The sequence below is a fragment of the Pelobates fuscus genome, chromosome 4 (assembly GCF_036172605.1).
Source record: "Pelobates fuscus isolate aPelFus1 chromosome 4, aPelFus1.pri, whole genome shotgun sequence".
Lineage (NCBI taxonomy): Eukaryota > Metazoa > Chordata > Amphibia > Anura > Pelobatidae > Pelobates > Pelobates fuscus.
This window is the reverse complement of record NC_086320.1, coordinates 3,333,932-3,355,810: the sequence shown is the minus strand read 5'-3', so window position 1 is coordinate 3,355,810 and position 21,879 is coordinate 3,333,932. Positions and strand designations below refer to the sequence as shown.

At 50.1% G+C, this 21,879-nt stretch overlaps 1 protein-coding gene across 1 annotated transcript in view; it reads left to right on the top strand.

The window, feature by feature from the left end:
* Positions 1–21,879, top strand: part of SLC52A2 (solute carrier family 52 member 2) — a 142,943-nt gene that overhangs the window by 64,306 nt on the left and 56,758 nt on the right. Inside the window, exons 3-4 of the mRNA XM_063450911.1 lie at positions 4,984–5,117; positions 16,000–16,852. Coding sequence (XP_063306981.1) covers positions 4,994–5,117; positions 16,000–16,852 — 977 coding nt within the window. The 5' untranslated portion in view covers positions 4,984–4,993. The remainder of the gene's footprint in view (positions 1–4,983; positions 5,118–15,999; positions 16,853–21,879) is intronic.

Genomic DNA, 21,879 nt, shown 5'->3' with positions numbered 1-21,879 from the left:
TTATCTGTGTACAGATACAATGAGAGGGACACGGTCTGTGTGAGTGGGATTCTCTGTGTACAGCTACAATGAGAGAGACACAGTCTGTGTGAGTGGGATTCTCTGTGTACAGATACAATGAGAGAGACACAGTCTGTGTGAGTGGGATTCTCTGTGTACAGATACAATGAGAGAGACACAGTCTGTCTGAGTGGGATTCTCTGTGTACAGATACAATGAGAGAGACACAGTCTGTGTGAGTGGGATTCTCTGTGTACAGATACAATGAGAGAGACACAGTCTGTGTGTGAGTGGGATTCTCTGTGTACAGATACAATGAGAGAGACACAGTCTGTGTGAGTGGGATTCTCTGTGTACAGATACAATGAGAGAGACACAGTCTGTGTGTGAGTGGGATTCTCTGTGTACAGATACAATGAGAGAGACACAGTCTGTGTGTGAGTGGGATTCTCTGTGTACAGATACAATGAGAGAGACACAGTCTGTGTGTGAGTGGGATTCTCTGTGTACAGATACAATGAGAGAGACACAGTCTGTGTGTGAGTGGGATTCTCTGTGTACAGATACAATGAGAGAGACACAGTCTGTGTGTGAGTGGGATTCTCTGTGTACAGATACAATGAGAGAGACACAGTCTGTGTGTGAGTGGGATTCTCTGTGTACAGATACAATGAGAGAGACACAGTCTGTGTGTGAGTGGGATTCTCTGTGTACAGATACAATGAGAGGGACACAGTCTGTGTGTGAGTGGGATTCTCTGTGTACAGATACAATGAGAGAGACACAGTCTGTGTGTGAGTGGGATTCTCTGTGTACAGATACGAGAGAGACACAGTCTGTGTATGAGTGGGATTCTCTGTGTACAGATACAATGAGAGAGACACAGTCTGTGTGTGAGTGGGATTCTCTGTGTTACAGATACAGTGAGAGGGACACAGTCTGTGTGAGTGGGATTCTCTGTGTACAGATACAATGAGAGAGACCAGTCTGTGTGAGTGGGATTCTCTGTGTACAGATACAATGAGAGGGACACAGTCTGTGTGTGAGTGGGATTCTCTGTGTACAGATACAATGAGAGAGACACAGTCTGTGTGTGAGTGGGATTCTCTGTGTACAGATACAATGAGAGGGACACAGTCTGTGTGTGAGTGGGATTCTCTGTGTACAGATACAATGAGAGAGACACAGTCTGTGTGTGAGTGGGATTCTCTGTGTACAGATACAATGAGAGTGACACAGTCTGTGTGTGAGTGGGATTCTCTGTGTACAGATACAATGAGAGAGACACAGTCTGTGTGTGAGTGGGATTCTCTGTGTACAGATACAATGAGAGAGACACAGTCTGTGTGTGAGTGGGATTCTCTGTGCACAGATACAATGAGAGGGACACCGTCTGTGTGTGAGTGGGATTCTCTGTGTACAGATACAATGAGAGAGACACAGTCTGTGTGTGAGTGGGATTCTCTGTGTACAGATACAATGAGAGGGACACTGTCTGTGTGTGAGTGGGATTCTCTGTGTACAGATACAATGAGAGAGACACAGTCTGTGTGTGAGTGGGATTCTCTGTGTACAGATACAATGAGAGAGACACAGTCTGTGTGTGAGTGGGATTCTCTGTGTACAGATACAATGAGAGAGACACAGTCTGTGTGTGAGTGGGATTCTCTGTGTACAGATACAATGAGAGAGACACAGTCTGTGTGTGAGTGGGATTCTCTGTGTACAGATACAATGAGAGAGACACAGTCAGTGTGTGAGTGGGATTCTCTGTGTACAGATACAATGAGAGAGACACAGTCTGTGTGTGAGTGGGATTCTCTGTGTACAGATACAATGAGAGGGACACAATCTGTGTGTGAGTGGGATTCTCTGTGTACAGATACAATGAGAGGGACACAGTCTGTGTGTGAGTGGGATTCTCTGTGTACAGATACAATGAGAGAGACACAGTCTGTGTGTGAGTGGGATTCTCTGTGTACAGATACAATGAGAGGGACACAGTCTGTGTGAGTGGGATTCTCTGTGTACAGATACAATGAGAGGGACACAGTCTGTGTGAGTGGGATTCTCTGTGTACAGATACAATGAGAGGGACACAGTCTGTGTGTGAGTGAGATTCTCTGTGTACAGATACAATGAGAGGGACACAGTCTGTGTGTGAGTGGGATTCTCTGTGTACAGATACAATGAGAGAGACTAGTCTGTGTGTGAGTGGGATTCTCTGTGTACAGATACAATGAGAGGGACACAGTCTGTGTGTGAGTGGGATTCTCTGTGTACAGATACAGTGAGAGAGACACAGTCTGTGTGTGAGTGGGATTCTCTGTGTACAGATACAATGAGAGTGACACAGTCTGTGTGAGTGGGATTCTCTGTGTACAGATACAATGAGAGAGACACAGTCTGTGTGTGAGTGGGATTCTCTGTGTACAGATACAATGAGAGTGACACAGTCTGTGTGAGTGGGATTCTCTGTGTACAGATACAATGAGAGAGACACAGTCTGTGTGTGAGTGGGATTCTCTGTGTACAGATACAGTGAGAGAGACACAGTCTGTGTGTGAGTGGGATTCTCTGTGTACAGATACAATGAGAGAGACACAGTCTGTGTGTGAGTGGGATTCTCTGTGTACAGATACAATGAGAGGGACACAGTCTGTGTGAGTGGGATTCTCTGTGTACAGATACAATGAGAGGGACACAGTCTGTGTGAGTGGGATTCTCTGTGTACAGATACAATGAGAGGGACACAGTCTGTGTGTGAGTGGGATTCTCTGTGTACAGATACAATGAGAGGGACACTGTCTGTGTGTGAGTGGGATTCTCTGTGTACAGATACAATGAGAGGGACACAGTCTGTGTGTGAGTGGGATTCTCTGTGTACAGATACAATGTGAGGGACACTGTCTGTGTGTGAGTGGGATTCTCTGTGTACAAATACAATGTGAGGGACACAGTTTGTGTGAGTTGGATTATCTGTGTTATTGCTGTGTCTATTTTGCTGTCTCTGTGTGTTAATGGTGTCTATTTTGCTGTCTCTGTGTGGTAGTGCTGTGTAGATTTTGCTGTCTCTGTGTTTCATTGCTGTGTCTATTTTGCTATCTATATGTCAATGATGTGTAGATGTTGCTATCTGTGTCATTGCTGTGTCAATTTGCTGTGTGTGTGTCATCTCTGTCTATTTGCTGTGTCTCTTTATCATTGCTGTGTCATTGCTTTGTCGATTTTCTGTGTGTCTGTGTCATTGCTGTGTGTCTGTCATTGCTGTGTTGATTTGCTGTGTCTCTTTATCATTGCTGTTTCGATTTGCTGTGTGTCTGTCATTGCTGTGTCGATTTGCTGTGTGTCTGTCATTGCTGTGTCGATTTGCTGTGTGTCTGTCATTGCTGTGTCGATTTGCTGTGTGTCTGTCATTGCTGTGTCGATTTGCTGTGTGTCTGTGTCATTGCTGTGTGTCTGTGTCATTGCTGTGTGTCTGTGTCATTGCTGTGTGTCTGTGTCATTGCTGTGTGTCTGTCGATTTGCTGTGTGTCTGTGTCATTGCTGTGTCGATTTGCTGTGTGTCTGTGTCATTGCTGTGTCGATTTGCTGTTTGTCTGTGTCATTGCTGTGTCTTTGCTCTGCAGATATCTGTGGCCCTGTGTATTTGCTGTGCAGATATCTGTGGCCCTGTGTCTTTGCTCTGCAGATATCTGTGGCCCTGTGTCTTTGCTCTGCAGATATCTGTGGCCCTGTGTCTTTGCTCTGCAGATATCTGTGGCCCTGTGTCTTTGCTGTGCAGCTATCTGTGGCCCTGTGTATTTGCTGTGCAGATATCTGTGGCCCTGTGTCTTTGCTGTGCAGATATCTGTGGCCCTGTGTCTTTGCTCTGCAGATATCTGTGGCCCTGTGTCTTTGCTCTGCAGATATATGTGGCCCTGTGTCTTTGCTCTGCAGATATATGTGGCCCTGTGTCTTTGCTCTGCAGATATCTGTGGCCCTGTGTCTTTGCTCTGCAGATATCTGTGGCCCTGTGTCTTTGCTCTGCAGATATCTGTGGCCCTGTGTCTTTGCTCTGCAGATATCTGTGGCCCTGTGTATTTGCTGTGCAGCTATCTGTGGCCCTGTGTCTTTGCTCTGCAGATATCTGTGGCCCTGTGTCTTTGCTCTGCAGATATCTGTGGCCCTGTGTATTTGCTGTGCAGATATCTGTGGCCCTGTGTCTTTGCTCTGCAGATATCTGTGGCCCTGTGTCTTTGCTCTGCAGATATCTGTGGCCCTGTGTCTTTGCTGTGCAGCTATCTGTGGCCCTGTGTATTTGCTGTGCAGATATCTGTGGCCCTGTGTCTTTGCTGTGCAGATATCTGTGGCCCTGTGTCTTTGCTGTGCAGATATCTGTGGCCCTGTGTCTTTGCTGTGCAGATATCTGTGACCCTGTGTCTTTGCTCTGCAGATATCTGTGGCCCTGTGTCTTTGCTCTGCAGATATCTGTGGCCCTGTGTCTTTGCTCTGCAGATATCTGTGGCCCTGTGTCTTTGCTCTGCAGATATCTGTGGCCCTGTGTCTTTGCTCTGCAGATATCTGTGGCCCTGTGTCTTTGCTCTGCAGATATCTGTGGCCCTGTGTCTTTGCTGTGCAGATATCTGTGGCCCTGTGTCTTTGCTGTGCAGATATCTGTGGCCCTGTGTCTTTGCTGTGCAGATATCTGTGGCCCTGTGTCTTTGCTCTGCAGATATCTGTGGCCCTGTGTCTTTGCTCTGCAGATATCTGTGGCCCTGTGTCTTTGCTCTGCAGATATCTGTGGCCCTGTGTCTTTGCTGTGTGTCTGTGTCATTGCTGTGTAGATTGTGCTGTCTCTGTGTGTCTTTGTTCTGCAGATCTTACTATTTCACTGCAGGCACTTGCTCAGACGATATTTATTTTACGCTAGAAGGATCCGTACTTTATTCTGTGTTGTTTAAATCGTTTTGTATCTGCCTTGAAACGTGTCTTTTTTTGCAGAGACTCAGACATGGCTGTCGCCCTCCATGCCCTGCTGACCCATGCCCTGGTGGCTCTGTTCGGGATGGGATCGTGGGTGTCAGTAAACTCTCTGTGGGTGGAGCTCCCTGTTGTAGTGAAGGAGCTTCCAGAAGGTGAGAAAACGCAGAGAATCACCAACCACTCCCATCACTCCATCCATCCCCTCACTATCTGCTTCTCATCCACTCCCATCACTCCATCCATCCCCTCACTAACTGCTTCTCATCCACTCCCATCACTCCATCCATCCCCTCACTAACTGCTTCTCATCCACTCCCATCACTCCATCCATCCCCTCACTATCTGCTTCTCATCCACTCCCATCACTCCATCCATCCCCTCACTATCTGCTTCTCATCCACTCCCATCACTCCATCCATCCCCTCACTATCTGCTTCTCATCCACTCCCATCACTCCATCCATCCCCTCACTAACTGCTTCTCATCCACTCCCATCACTCCATCCATCCCCTCACTAACTGCTTCTCATCCACTCCCATCACTCCATCCATCCCCTCACTAACTGCTTCTCATCCACTCCCATCACTCCATCGATCCCCTCACTATCTGCTTCTCATCCACTCCCATCACTCCATCCATCCCCTCACTATCTGCTTCTCATCCACTCCCATCACTCCATCCATCCCCTCACTATCTGCTTCTCATGCACTCCCATCACTCCATCCATCCCCTCACTAACTGCTTCTCATCCACTCCCATCACTCCATCCATCCCCTCACTAACTGCTTCTCATCCACTCCCATCACTCCATCCATCCCCTCACTATCTGCTTCTCATCCACTCCCATCACTCCATCCATCCCCTCACTATCTGCTTCTCATCCACTCCCATCACTCCATCAATCCCCTCACTAACTGCTTCTAATCCACTCCCATCACTCCATCCATCCTCTCACTATCTGCTTCTCATCCACTCCCATCACTCCATCCATCCCCCCACTATCTGCTTCTCATCCACTCCCATCACTCCATCCATCCCCTCACTATCTGCTTCTAATCCACTCCCATCACTCCATCCATCCCCTCACTCTCTGCTTCTCATCCACTCCCATCACTCCATCCATCCCCTCACTAACTGCTTCTAATCCACTCCCATGACTCCATCCACCCCCTCACTCTCTGCTTCTCATCCACTCCCATCACTCCATCCATCCCCTCACTAACTGCTTCTAATCCACCCCCATCACTCCATCCATCCCCTCACTATCTGCTTCTCATCCACTCCCATCACTCCATCCATTCCCTCACTATCTGCTTTTCATCCACTCCATCACTCCATCCATCCCCTCACTCTCTGCTTCTCATCCACTCCCATCACTCCATCCATCCTCTCACTCTCTGCTTCTAATCCACTCCCATCACTCCATCCACCCCCTCACTATCTGCTTCTAATCCACTCCCATTACTCCATCCATCCCCTCGCTATCTGCTTCTCATCCACTCCCATCACTCCATCTATCCCCTCACTATCTGCTTCTCATCCACTCCCATCACTCCATCCATCCCCTCACTATCTGCTTCTCATCCACTCCCATCACTCCATCCATCCCCTCACTATCTGCTTCTCATCCACTCCCATCACTCCATCCATCCCCTCACTATCTGCTTCTCATCCACTCCCATCACTCCATCCATCCCCTCACTATCTGCTTCTCATCCACTCCCATCACTCCATCCATCCCCTCACTAACTGCTTCTTATCCACTCCCATCACTCCATCCATCCTCTTACTATCTGCTTCTCATCCACTCCCATCACTCCATCCATCCTCTCGCTATCTGCTTCTAATCCACTCCCATCACTATATCTATCCTCTCGCTATCTGCTTCTAATCCACTCCCATCACTCCATCCATCCCCTCACTATCTGCTTCTCATCCACTCCCATCACTCCATCCATCCCCTCACTATCTGCTTCTAATCCACTCCAATCACTCCATCCATCCCCTCACTCTCTGCTTCTCATCCACTCCCATCACTCCATCCATCCCCTCACTCTCTGCTTCTCATCCACTCCCATCACTCCATCCATCCCCTCACTATCTGCTTCTCATCCACTCCCATCACTCCATCCATCCCCTCACTAACTGCTTCTCATCCACTCCCATCACTCCATCCATCCCCTCACTAACTGCTTCTCATCCACTCCCATCACTCCATCCATCCCCTCACTATCTGCTTCTCATCCACTCCCATCACTCCATCCATCCCCTCACTATCTGCTTCTCATCCACTCCCATCACTCCATCCATCCCCTCACTATCTGCTTCTCATCCACTCCCATCACTCCATCCATCCCCTCACTAACTGCTTCTCATCCACTCCCATCACTCCATCCATCCCCTCACTAACTGCTTCTCATCCACTCCCATCACTCCATCCATCCCCTCACTATCTGCTTCTCATCCACTCCCATCACTCCATCCATCCCCTTACTATCTGCTTCTCATCCACTCCCATCACTCCATCAATCCCCTCACTAACTGCTTCTAATCCACTCCCATCACTCCATCCATCCTCTCACTATCTGCTTCTCATCCACTCCCATCACTCCATCCATCCCCTCACTATCTGCTTCTCATCCACTCCCATCACTTCATCCATCCCCTCACTATCTGCTTCTAATCCACTCCCATCACTCCATCCATCCCCTCACTCTCTGCTTCTCATCCACTCCCATCACTCCATCCATCCCCTCACTAACTGCTTCTAATCCACTCCCATGACTCCATCCACCCCCTCACTCTCTGCTTCTCATCCACTCCCATCACTCCATCCATCCCCTCACTAACTGCTTCTAATCCACCCCCATCACTCCATCCATCCCCTCACTATCTGCTTCTCATCCACTCCCATCACTCCATCCATCCCCTTGCTTCTCATCCACTCCCATCACTCCATCCATCCTCTCACTCTCTGCTTCTAATCCACTCCCATCACTCCATCCACCCCCTCACTATCTGCTTCTAATCCACTCCCATTACTCCATCCATCCCCTCGCTATCTGCTTCTCATCCACTCCCATCACTCCATCCATCCCCTCACTATCTGCTTCTCATCCACTCCCATCACTCCATCCATCCCCTCACTATCTGCTTCTCATCCACTCCCATCACTCCATCCATCCCCTCACTATCTGCTTCTCATCCACTCCCATCACTCCATCCATCCCCTCACTATCTGCTTCTCATCCACTCCCATCACTCCATCCATCCCCTCACTAACTGCTTCTTATCCACTCCCATCACTCCATCCATCCTCTTACTATCTGCTTCTCATCCACTCCCATCACTCCATCCATCCTCTCGCTATCTGCTTCTAATCCACTCCCATCACTCCATCTATCCTCTCGCTATCTGCTTCTAATCCACTCCCATCACTCCATCCATCCCCTCACTATCTGCTTCTCATCCACTCCCATCACTCCATCCATCCCCTCACTATCTGCTTCTAATCCACTCCAATCACTCCATCCATCCCCTCACTCTCTGCTTCTCATCCACTCCCATCACTCCATCCATCCCCTCACTCTCTGCTTCTCATCCACTCCCATCACTCCATCCATCCCTCACTATCTGCTTCTAATCCACTCCCATCACTCCATCCATCCCCTCACTATCTGCTTCTAATCCACTCCCATCACTCCATCCATCCTCTCACTATCTGCTTCTAATCCACCCCCATCACTCCATCCATCCCCTCACTAACTGCTTCTCATCCACTCCCATCACTCCATCCATCCCCTCACTAACTGCTTCTCATCCACTCCCATCACTCCATCATCCCCTCACTATCTGCTTCTCATCCACTCCCATCACTCCATCCATCCCCTCACTATCTGCTTCTCATCCACTCCCATCACTCCATCCATCCCCTCACTAACTGCTTCTCATCCACTCCCATCACTCCATCCATCCCCTCACTAACTGCTTCTCATCCACTCCCATCACTCCATCCATCCCCTCACTATCTGCTTCTCATCCACTCCCATCACTCCATCCATCCCCTCACTATCTGCTTCTCATCCACTCCCATCACTCCATCCATCCCCTCACTATCTGCTTCTCATCCACTCCCATCACTCCATCCATCCCCTCACTATCTGCTTCTCATCCACTCCCATCACTCCATCCATCCCCTCACTAACTGCTTCTCATCCACTCCCATCACTCCATCCATCCCCTCACTAACTGCTTCTCATCCACTCCCATCACTCCATCCATCCCCTCACTAACTGCTTCTCATCCACTCCCATCACTCCATCCATCCCCTCACTAGCTGCTTCTCATCCACTCCATCCATCCCCTCACTATCTGCTTCTCATCCACTCCCATCACTCCATCCATCCCCTCACTATCTGCTTCTCATCCACTCCCATCACTCCATCCATCCCCTCACTAACTGCTTCTAATCCACTCCCATCACTCCATCCATCCTCTCACTATCTGCTTCTCATCCACTCCCATCACTCCATCCATCCCCTCACTATCTGCTTCTCATCCACTCCCATCACTCCATCCATCCCCTCACTAACTGCTTCTAATCCACCCCATCACTCCATCCATCCCCTCACTAACTGCTTCTAATCCACTCCCATCACTCCATCCATCCCCTCACTATCTGCTTCTAATCCACTCCCATCACTCCATCCCCATCCATCCCCTCACTCTGCTTCTAATCCACTCCCATCACTCCATCCATCCCCTCACTATCTGCTTCTAATCCACTCCCATCACTCCATCCATCCCCTCACTATCTGCTTCTCATCCACTCCCATCACTCCATCCATCCCCTCACTATCTGCTTCTCATCCACTCCCATCACTCCATCCATCCCCTCACTATCTGCTTCTCATCCACTCCCATCACTCCATCCATCCCCTCACTATCTGCTTCTCATCCACTCCCATCACTCCATCCATCCCCTCACTATCTGCTTCTCATCCACTCCCATTACTCCATCCATCCCCTCACTATCGGCTTCTCATCCACTCCCATTACTCCATCCACCCCCTCACTCTCTGCTTCTCATCCACTCCCATCACTCCATCCATCCCCTCACTATCTGCTTCTCATCCACTCCCATCACTCCATCCATCCCCTCACTATCTGCTTCTCATCCACTCCCATCACTCCATCCATCCCCTCACTATCTGCTTCTCATCCACTCCCATCACTCCATCCATCCCCTCACTAACTGCTTCTTATCCACTCCCATCACTCCATCCATCCTCTTACTATCTGCTTCTCATCCACTCCCATCACTCCATCCATCCTCTCGCTATCTGCTTCTAATCCACTCCCATCACTCCATCTATCCTCTCGCTATCTGCTTCTAATCCACTCCCATCACTCCATCCATCCCCTCACTATCTGCTTCTCATCCACTCCCATCACTCCATCCATCCCCTCACTATCTGCTTCTAATCCACTCCAATCACTCCATCCATCCCCTCACTCTCTGCTTCTCATCCACTCCCATCACTCCATCCATCCCCTCACTCTCTGCTTCTCATCCACTCCCATCACTCCATCCATCCCTCACTATCTGCTTCTAATCCACTCCCATCACTCCATCCATCCCCTCACTATCTGCTTCTAATCCACTCCCATCACTCCATCCATCCCCTCACTATCTGCTTCTAATCCACTCCCATCACTCCATCCATCCTCTCACTATCTGCTTCTAATCCACCCCCATCACTCCATCCATCCCCTCACTAACTGCTTCTCATCCACTCCTATCACTCTATCCATCCCCTCACTAACTGCTTCTCATCCACTCCCATCACTCCATCATCCCCTCACTATCTGCTTCTCATCCACTCCCATCACTCCATCCATCCCCTCACTATCTGCTTCTCATCCACTCCCATCACTCCATCCATCCCCTCACTAACTGCTTCTCATCCACTCCCATCACTCCATCCATCCCCTCACTAACTGCTTCTCATCCACTCCCATCACTCCATCCATCCCCTCACTATCTGCTTCTCATCCACTCCCATCACTCCATCCATCCCCTCACTATCTGCTTCTCATCCACTCCCATCACTCCATCCATCCCCTCACTATCTGCTTCTCATCCACTCCCATCACTCCATCCATCCCCTCACTATCTGCTTCTCATCCACTCCCATCACTCCATCCATCCCCTCACTAACTGCTTCTCATCCACTCCCATCACTCCATCCATCCCCTCACTAACTGCTTCTCATCCACTCCCATCACTCCATCCATCCCCTCACTAACTGCTTCTCATCCACTCCCATCACTCCATCCATCCCCTCACTAGCTGCTTCTCATCCACTCCATCCATCCCCTCACTATCTGCTTCTCATCCACTCCCATCACTCCATCCATCCCCTCACTATCTGCTTCTCATCCACTCCCATCACTCCATCCATCCCCTCACTAACTGCTTCTAATCCACTCCCATCACTCCATCCATCCTCTCACTATCTGCTTCTCATCCACTCCCATCACTCCATCCATCCCCTCACTATCTGCTTCTCATCCACTCCCATCACTCCATCCATCCCCTCACTCTCTGCTTCTCATCCACTCCCATCACTCCATCCATCCCCTCACTAACTGCTTCTAATCCACCCCATCACTCCATCCATCCCCTCACTAACTGCTTCTAATCCACTCCCATCACTCCATCCATCCCCTCACTATCTGCTTCTAATCCACTCCCATCACTCCATCCATCCCCTCACTCTGCTTCTAATCCACTCCCATCACTCCATCCATCCCCTCACTATCTGCTTCTAATCCACTCCCATCACTCCATCCATCCCCTCACTATCTGCTTCTCATCCACTCCCATCACTCCATCCATCCCCTCACTATCTGCTTCTCATCCACTCCCATCACTCCATCCATCCCCTCACTATCTGCTTCTCATCCACTCCCATCACTCCATCCATCCCCTCACTATCTGCTTCTCATCCACTCCCATCACTCCATCCATCCCCTCACTATCTGCTTCTCACCCACTCCCATTACTCCATCCATCCCCTCACTATCGGCTTCTCATCCACTCCCATTACTCCATCCATCCCCTCACTATCTGCTTCTCATCCACTCCCATCACTCCATCCATCCCCTCACTATCTGCTTCTAATCCACTCCCATCACTCCATCCCCATCCATCCCCTCACTCTGCTTCTAATCCACTCCCATCACTCCATCCATCCCCTCACTATCTGCTTCTAATCCACTCCCATCACTCCATCCATCCCCTCACTATCTGCTTCTCATCCACTCCCATCACTCCATCCATCCCCTCACTATCTGCTTCTCATCCACTCCCATCACTCCATCCATCCCCTCACTATCTGCTTCTCATCCACTCCCATCACTCCATCCATCCCCTCACTATCTGCTTCTCATCCACTCCCATCACTCCATCCATCCCCTCACTATCTGCTTCTCATCCACTCCCATTACTCCATCCATCCCCTCACTATCGGCTTCTCATCCACTCCCATTACTCCATCCACCCCCTCACTCTCTGCTTCTCATCCACTCCCATCACTCCATCCATCCCCTCACTATCTGCTTCTCATCCACTCCCATCACTCCATCCATCCCCTCACTATCTGCTTCTCATCCACTCCCATCACTCCATCCATCCCCTCACTATCTGCTTCTCATCCACTCCCATCACTCCATCCATCCCCTCACTAACTGCTTCTTATCCACTCCCATCACTCCATCCATCCTCTTACTATCTGCTTCTCATCCACTCCCATCACTCCATCCATCCTCTCGCTATCTGCTTCTAATCCACTCCCATCACTCCATCTATCCTCTCGCTATCTGCTTCTAATCCACTCCCATCACTCCATCCATCCCCTCACTATCTGCTTCTCATCCACTCCCATCACTCCATCCATCCCCTCACTATCTGCTTCTAATCCACTCCAATCACTCCATCCATCCCCTCACTCTCTGCTTCTCATCCACTCCCATCACTCCATCCATCCCCTCACTCTCTGCTTCTCATCCACTCCCATCACTCCATCCATCCCTCACTATCTGCTTCTAATCCACTCCCATCACTCCATCCATCCCCTCACTATCTGCTTCTAATCCACTCCCATCACTCCATCCATCCCCTCACTATCTGCTTCTAATCCACTCCCATCACTCCATCCATCCTCTCACTATCTGCTTCTAATCCACCCCCATCACTCCATCCATCCCCTCACTAACTGCTTCTCATCCACTCCTATCACTCTATCCATCCCCTCACTAACTGCTTCTCATCCACTCCCATCACTCCATCATCCCCTCACTATCTGCTTCTCATCCACTCCCATCACTCCATCCATCCCCTCACTATCTGCTTCTCATCCACTCCCATCACTCCATCCATCCCCTCACTAACTGCTTCTCATCCACTCCCATCACTCCATCCATCCCCTCACTAACTGCTTCTCATCCACTCCCATCACTCCATCCATCCCCTCACTATCTGCTTCTCATCCACTCCCATCACTCCATCCATCCCCTCACTATCTGCTTCTCATCCACTCCCATCACTCCATCCATCCCCTCACTATCTGCTTCTCATCCACTCCCATCACTCCATCCATCCCCTCACTATCTGCTTCTCATCCACTCCCATCACTCCATCCATCCCCTCACTAACTGCTTCTCATCCACTCCCATCACTCCATCCATCCCCTCACTAACTGCTTCTCATCCACTCCCATCACTCCATCCATCCCCTCACTAACTGCTTCTCATCCACTCCCATCACTCCATCCATCCCCTCACTAACTGCTTCTCATCCACTCCCATCACTCCATCCATCCCCTCACTAGCTGCTTCTCATCCACTCCATCCATCCCCTCACTATCTGCTTCTCATCCACTCCCATCACTCCATCCATCCCCTCACTATCTGCTTCTCATCCACTCCCATCACTCCATCCATCCCCTCACTAACTGCTTCTAATCCACTCCCATCACTCCATCCATCCTCTCACTATCTGCTTCTCATCCACTCCCATCACTCCATCCATCCCCTCACTATCTGCTTCTCATCCACTCCCATCACTCCATCCATCCCCTCACTCTCTGCTTCTCATCCACTCCCATCACTCCATCCATCCCCTCACTAACTGCTTCTAATCCACCCCATCACTCCATCCATCCCCTCACTAACTGCTTCTAATCCACTCCCATCACTCCATCCATCCCCTCACTATCTGCTTCTAATCCACTCCCATCACTCCATCCATCCCCTCACTCTGCTTCTAATCCACTCCCATCACTCCATCCATCCCCTCACTATCTGCTTCTAATCCACTCCCATCACTCCATCCATCCCCTCACTATCTGCTTCTCATCCACTCCCATCACTCCATCCATCCCCTCACTATCTGCTTCTCATCCACTCCCATCACTCCATCCATCCCCTCACTATCTGCTTCTCATCCACTCCCATCACTCCATCCATCCCCTCACTATCTGCTTCTCATCCACTCCCATCACTCCATCCATCCCCTCACTATCTGCTTCTCATCCACTCCCATTACTCCATCCATCCCCTCACTATCGGCTTCTCATCCACTCCCATTACTCCATCCATCCCCTCACTATCTGCTTCTCATCCACTCCCATCACTCCATCCATCCCCTCACTATCTGCTTCTAATCCACTCCCATCACTCCATCCATCCACTCACTATCTGCTTCTCATCCACTCCCATCACTCCATCCATCCCCTCACTCTCTGCTTCTCATCCACTCCCATCACTCCATCCATCCCCTCACTATCTGCTTCTAATCCACTCTCATCACTCCATCCATCCCCTCACTATCTGCTTCTCATCCACTCCCATCACTCCATCCATCCCCTCACTAACTGCTTCTCATCCACTCCCATCACTCCATCCATCCCCTCACTCTCTGCTTCTCATCCACTCCCATCACTCCATCCATCCTCTCACTCTCTGCTTCTCATCCACTCCCATCACCCCATCCATCCCCTCACTATCTGCTTCTCATCCACTCCCATCACTCCATCCATCCCCTCACTATCTGCTTCTCATCCACTCCCATCACTCCATCCATCCCCTCACTATCTGCTTCTCATCCACTCCCATCACTCCATCCATCCCCTCACTATCTGCTTCTCATCCACTCCCATCACTCCATCCATCCCCTCACTATCTGCTTCTCATCCACTCCCATCACTTCATCCATCCCCTCACTATCTGCTTCTCATCCACTCCCATCACTCCATCCATCCCCTCACTATCTGCTTCTCATCCACTCCCATCACTCCATCCATCCCCTCACTATCTGCTTCTCATCCACTCCCATTACTCCATCCATCCCCTCACTATCGGCTTCTCATCCACTCCCATTACTCCATCCATCCCCTCACTATCTGCTTCTCATCCACTCCCATCACTCCATCCATCCCCTCACTATCTGCTTCTAATCCACTCCCATCACTCCATCCATCCACTCACTATCTGCTTCTCATCCACTCCCATCACTCCATCCATCCCCTCACTCTCTGCTTCTCATCCACTCCCATCACTCCATCCCCTCACTATCTGCTTCTAATCCACTCCCATCACTCCATCCATCCCCTCACTATCTGCTTCTCATCCACTCCCATCACTCCATCCATCCCCTCACTATCTGCTTCTCATCCACTCCCATCACTCCATCCATCCCCTCACTATCTGCTTCTCATCCACTCCCATCACTCCATCCATCCCCTCACTATCTGCTTCTCATCCACTCCCATCACTCCATCCATCCCCTCACTATCTGCTTCTAATCCACTCCCATCACTCCATCCATCCCCTCACTATCTGCTTCTCATCCACTCCCATCACTCCATCCATCCCCTCTATCTGCTTCCCATTATTAAGCAATATTTAATTATACAGAAGGGGGAACATGCTGACCTGTTGTCCCTCTGTTTATTCTCCCCTGTGGTGCAGGCTGGAACCTCCCTGCGTTTCTGACCGTGCTCATTGCTCTGGGTAATCTTGGTCCGCTTGCAGTAACTGTGAGCCATCGCGTATGTCCTGGACGGATTTCCGAGCCGTGGCTTATCCGCTCTATCTACGCCTTGAGCCTGGTGTCTGCCGGGTTCCTTGCCGTTTTCTGGGACAGACGTGTGCCTGTAGCAGGAGAGGATCACAGTGTAGCCTACCTACTGTTGGCCTACCTACTGGCACTTGGCTGCTGTACGTCCAATGTCACCTTTCTGCCTTTTATGTACCAATTCCCCCAGCAATACATCCGCAGTTTCTTCATTGGCCAGGGCCTCAGTGCGCTCTTCCCCTGTGTGCTGGCTTTGGGTCAGGGAGTTGGACGACTCGAATGCAGAAATTCTACCTGGGGAAACAGTACAGACGCTCACTACATGGAGGAAAATTTCTCGGCCTCTGCCTACTTTTGGGGTCTGTTTTCTCTGCTTTTGGTCTCCACAGTGGCGTTTGTTGTCCTGCAGCTATGGCAACAAAGTGACAAAAAACAAACAGAGCAACGGGATGGAGCAGCCAAAACTCAGGATGGAGAGAACTCTGAGGACTCGTACCCTCTACGGAGCAGTGACGAGGAGACGACACGAGGAGCTGACAAAGCTGTAGAGCAAAGCTTCTGGTCAATGCGGAATGTCTACCTGCTGGTTCTCCTAGGTGTTTCCAATGCACTGACCAATGGCATCCTGCCTTCTGTACAGACCTACAGCTGTCTGCCGTACGGTGCCGATGCCTATCACCTGTCTGTGGTGCTGAGTAATATTGCCAACCCTGCTGCCTGCTTCATCGCCATGGTTTTACTCTGCAGGTGAGTACAACTCTGCGGGGGCGGGCCTCTGACGAGGAGGAAGTAAATAAAATTACCACATTAACCGTACATTCTGGTCATAGCCAGTGCCATATTGTGACAGCCAGGTCTGTATTATGGTGCTGCCACAATGGGCTCAAAAAATCACTTAAAAACTTTCCTCCCAATAAAATAGAAATATGGGGGTCCCCTCTGTTATATTGGAGCTGGGGTCCTTTGCAAATAACTCATTTACCTAGCATTTATTTGGGGGGGATTCCACCACTGGAATTAGCAGCCCCTCAACCCCTCTATTCCTTTGTGTCCAACTTGTCTGGTTACAAACACGTGTCTGTTAGTCCACCCACTGTACAGCGCTGCGGAACTTGTTGGTGCTTGATAAATAATAATAGTGTACAGGTTTTGCAGTCTAAATGCCCCCAGAATGATCCACCTTATTTTTGCAAATCACACTTGATTTAAAATGATACTGAATTAAAGGGAAACTCCAGTGCCAGGAAAACAATCCGTTTTCCTGGCACTGGAGGGTCCCTCTCCCTCCCACCCCCCAATCCCCGGTTACTGAAGGGGTGAAAACCCCTTCAGTCACTTACCTCAGGCAGCGACATGTCCCACGTCGCTGCCTGCTCCTCCCCCGCCGCTCCTCCTTCTTCCTCCGTCGGCCGGTGGGCGAGACTGTCTAGTAGACAGCCACTATGGGAGGACTTAACCCTGCAAGGTAATTATTGCAGTTTATACAAAACTGCAATAATTACACTTGCAGGGTTAAGGGTAGTGGGAGTTGGCACCCAGACCACTCCAATGAGCAGAAGTGGTCTGGGTGCCTGGAGTGTCCCTTTAAAATCAGAGTGGCCTAATTCAAAGTGGGGAGGGGGGGAGGGGTGGGTGGGTGTATCTCAAATGACCTATTGTCTAGTTTCTGATCCTGGTTCTACCTTACCCATTGTACAGACCAGCTAGAATCTGATCCTGCTTCTACCTCGCCCATTGTACCAGACCGGCTAGCTTCTGATCCTGGTTCTACCTTACCCATTGTACCAGACCGGCTAGAATCTGATCCTGGTTCTACCTTACCCATTGTACCAGACCGGCTAGTTTCTGATCCTGGTTCTACCTCACCCATTGGACCAGACCGGCTAGTTTCTGATCCTGGTTCTACCTCACCCATTGTACCAGACCGGCTAGTTTCTGATCCTGGTTCTACCTTACCCATTGTACCAGACCGGCTAGTATCTGATCCTGGCTCTACCTCACCCATTGTACCAGACCGGCTAGTTTCTGATCCTGGTTCTACCTTACCCATTGTACCAGACCGGCTAGTTTCTGATCATGGTTCTACCTCACCCATTGTACCAGACCGGCTAGTTTCTGATCCTGGTTCTACCTTACCCATTGTACCAGACCGGCTAGCTTCTGATCCTGGCTCTACCTTACCCATTGTACCAGACCGGCTAGTTTCTGATCCTGGTTCTACCTCACCCATTGTACCAGACCGGCTAGTTTCTGATCCTGGTTCTACCTCACCCATTGTACCAGACCGGCTAGTTTCTGATCCTGGTTCTACCTCACCCATTGTACCAGACCGGCTAGTTTCTGATCCTGGTTCTACCTTACCCATTGTACCAGACCAGCTAGTTTCTGATCCTGGTTCTACCTCACCCATTGGACCAGACCGGCTAGTTTCTGATCCTGGTTCTACCTCACCCATTGTACCAGACCGGCTAGTTTCTGATCCTGGTTCTACCTTACCCATTGTACCAGACCGGCTAGCTTCTGATCCTGGCTCTACCTCACCCATTGTACCAGACCGGCTAGTTTCTGATCCTGGTTCTACCTTACCCATTGTACCAGACCGGCTAGTTTCTGATCCTGGTTCTACCTCACCCATTGTACCAGACCGGCTAGCTTCTGATCCTGGCTCTACCTCACCCATTGTACCAGACCAGCTAGTTTCTCATCCTGGTTCTACCTCACCCAATGTATCAGACCAGCTAGTTTCTGATCCTGGTTCTACCTCACCCATTGTACCAGACCGGCTAATTTCTGAACCTGGTTCTACCTCACCCAATGTATCAGACCGGCTAGTTTCTGATCCTGGTTCTACCTCACCCATTGTACCAGACCGGCTAGCTGATCCTGGTTCTACCTCACCCATTGTACCAGACCGGCTAGTTTCTGATCCTGGTTCTACCTTACCCATTGTACCAGACCGGCTAGTTTCTGAACCTGGTTCTACCTCACCCATTGTACCAGACCAGCTAGTTTCTCATCCTGGTTCTACCTCACCCAATGTATCAGACCGGCTAGTTTCTGATCCTGGTTCTACCTCACCCAATGTATCAGACCTGTTAGTTTCTGATCCTGGTTCTACCTCACCCATTGTACCAGACCGGCTAGCTGATCCTGGTTCTACCTCACTCATTGTACCAGACCAGCTATGTAACGGAGCTCCCCGTACTCTGACCGAGTAGCCTCCGTTGATGGACGCTTGACTGGAGTCTCGCCGTCTTCCTTCCACCCTGGATCAGCTTCTGTCCTCCAGGAACGTATGGGAAAGACCTCTCCTCCAAGGAGAGCATATCAGGAACAAGCTCTTAAATGAGCTAAGTGGAGTATGCAGAGCATAGCAATCCCCAGTGTGACTATAACAGCTCCCTCCAATAACGAGACAAGGATACGTTTTGAGGGATCAAGAAGTACTGTCTAAAACTTTATTTTACTTGGGACTAGCCCATATGGTCATTACATTAACATTGCTGTGAAAACTCAATAAAATTACAAACAAGTCAAATCATAGCAGGCAACATACGGTGACTTATTATAACTCAATGGCATATTTTTAAACTGGTGGGGGAGACCATATGTAACAGAAAATATCTTACGTGCCTGCAGAATTAGCAATATGCAAATCTACCCTGTAACGGAGTGCAATATTAAAATCCACGATCTCCGCTGGTATTAAGGGTAAATCCAGTCAGCGCTGAAAAGTAAGGCAATATCCCAAATCCCCCAGTAACCGGACGAAACACAGTTCTGGGAGTCAACTGAGGTCTTTATTCACAGGCTTCCATATTTATACATGTGGCGAAACCGACCTCGCCACGTGTCCTTGGAGGGGGCTGCTTGCCTGCCTCTTGCCTTTGGACTATGGACCAGACTTTATGGGAATGTGATACCCCAGATAGCTATACCATGGAGCCTATTCATATAATGAAAGACTATGGGAAAGACTTTAGCTCCATGGCAATTGTACTGTGTGAGTAGGATCTGCGCGCTATTCGGTAGTTTTGTGCGTGCAGATCCCAGCTATCTGGGGATAGGTGAAATGTCTGTGTGTTATGTGTAAATGTGACTTTATGTATTTTAAAGTGTTTTATGTCGTTTTGCAACCATGTGGTTAATGGAGTCTGCCTCTAGTCCTAGATAATTGGATTACTTCTCCAATTAACTCCAGGGCAGAAGGGAGGAAACCAGGGTGCATTGTGGGGATGTTTTTCTGCCAGCCAGAAAGGAACAAAAGATACTTTTAGTAACTTTTGAACCCCTGGTCGGATTCATGCCATTTTTTAATATGTTGTTCCCCTGAATGGATTGATTGTGGATATGTATTTTTATGTGAATGTGATGTATGGTTTTAAAGTTATGAAAGTTGTGTAAAAGTATATTTTACACTGTATGCATAATGGGATTATGTGTCACACTAAGGGGAGGGGATGTGTGGGAGGTAACATCTATGTGATTGGTTATTTTATGCCTCCCCCTGGGTGTGGCCTGTATGTGTGAGTTGGAAATAAAAGCCAGGCTGGATGAGCCAGTCCAGAGTTCTTGCTTAACCCTCAAAGCGATGTGTCGTCTCGTTTTTTGGGGGAATGGGATTGTAAGCTGACTGCCAGGAGTGTAAGCCGATGTCTGCTTTTCTTGTTCAGCTGTCCCAGTGTTCGTGTGGTTCCAGTCGGGAGAATGGTGTTTGCAGTAGCTGTCGGTGCATCTGGAAAGGGGATTATCGCCTAAACTGGGTTTTACCCTCTTGTAAGTGAAACGGTCCGTTACAATTGGTGGCAAGCGGCGGGATCGTTCCTACAGCCAGAAGGACAGCTACAGGAAACACCATTTCCGTGGATTACAAATTGAGGGCAACGCTAGTACCCGTACAGCGACCCTATCTACAAAAGAATCAACTTCAGCAGAGCAAGCATGGCATTTGACTACACTCAGGAGGAGTTGGACAGAGAGGTCAATGAGGTGCTGTCTGGCTATGGACCCAACCCCCCGGAGAGAGCCGTGCAGCTCGCCAGGAAACTAGTAGGAGAGTACCTGCAAGCCCTAGTAGATTTGGCCAAAAAGGAATCCCAGGGAGCTGAAGGTGTCGTCCTTCCTCCCCAGCGGCAGTGTGTGTCCCAGGGAGCTGAAGGCGCAGCCCTTCCTCCCCAGCGGCAGTGTGTACCCCAGGGAGCTGATGGTGTCGTCCGTCCTCCCCAGCGGCAGTGTGTGTCCCAGGGAGCAGAAGGTATCGTCCTTCCTCCCCAGCGGCAGTGTGTACCCCAGGGAGCTGATGGTGTCGTCCGTCCTCCCCAGTGGCAGTGTGTACCCCAGGGAGCTGATGGTGTCGTCCGTCCTCCCCAGCGGCAGTGTGTGTCCCAGGGAGCAGAAGGTGCAGTCCTTCCTCCCCAGCGGCAGTGTGTAACCCAGGGAGCTGATGGTGTCGTCCGTCCACCCCAGCGGCAGTGTGTACCCCAGGGAGCAGAAGGTGTCGTCCTTCCTCCCCAGCGGCACTGTGTAACCCAGGGAGCCGAAGGTGTCGTCCTTCCTCCCCAGCGGCAGTGTGTGTCCCAGGGAGCAGAAGGTGCAGTCCTTCCTCCCCAGCGGCAGTGTGTAACCCAGGGAGCAGAAGGTGCCGTCCTTCCTCCCAAGCGGCAGTGTGTACCCCAGGGAGCAGAAGGTGTAGTCCTTCCTCCCCAGTGGCAGTGTGTACCCCAGGGAGCTGATGGTGTCGTCCGTCCTCCCCAGCGGCAGTGTGTGTCCCAGGG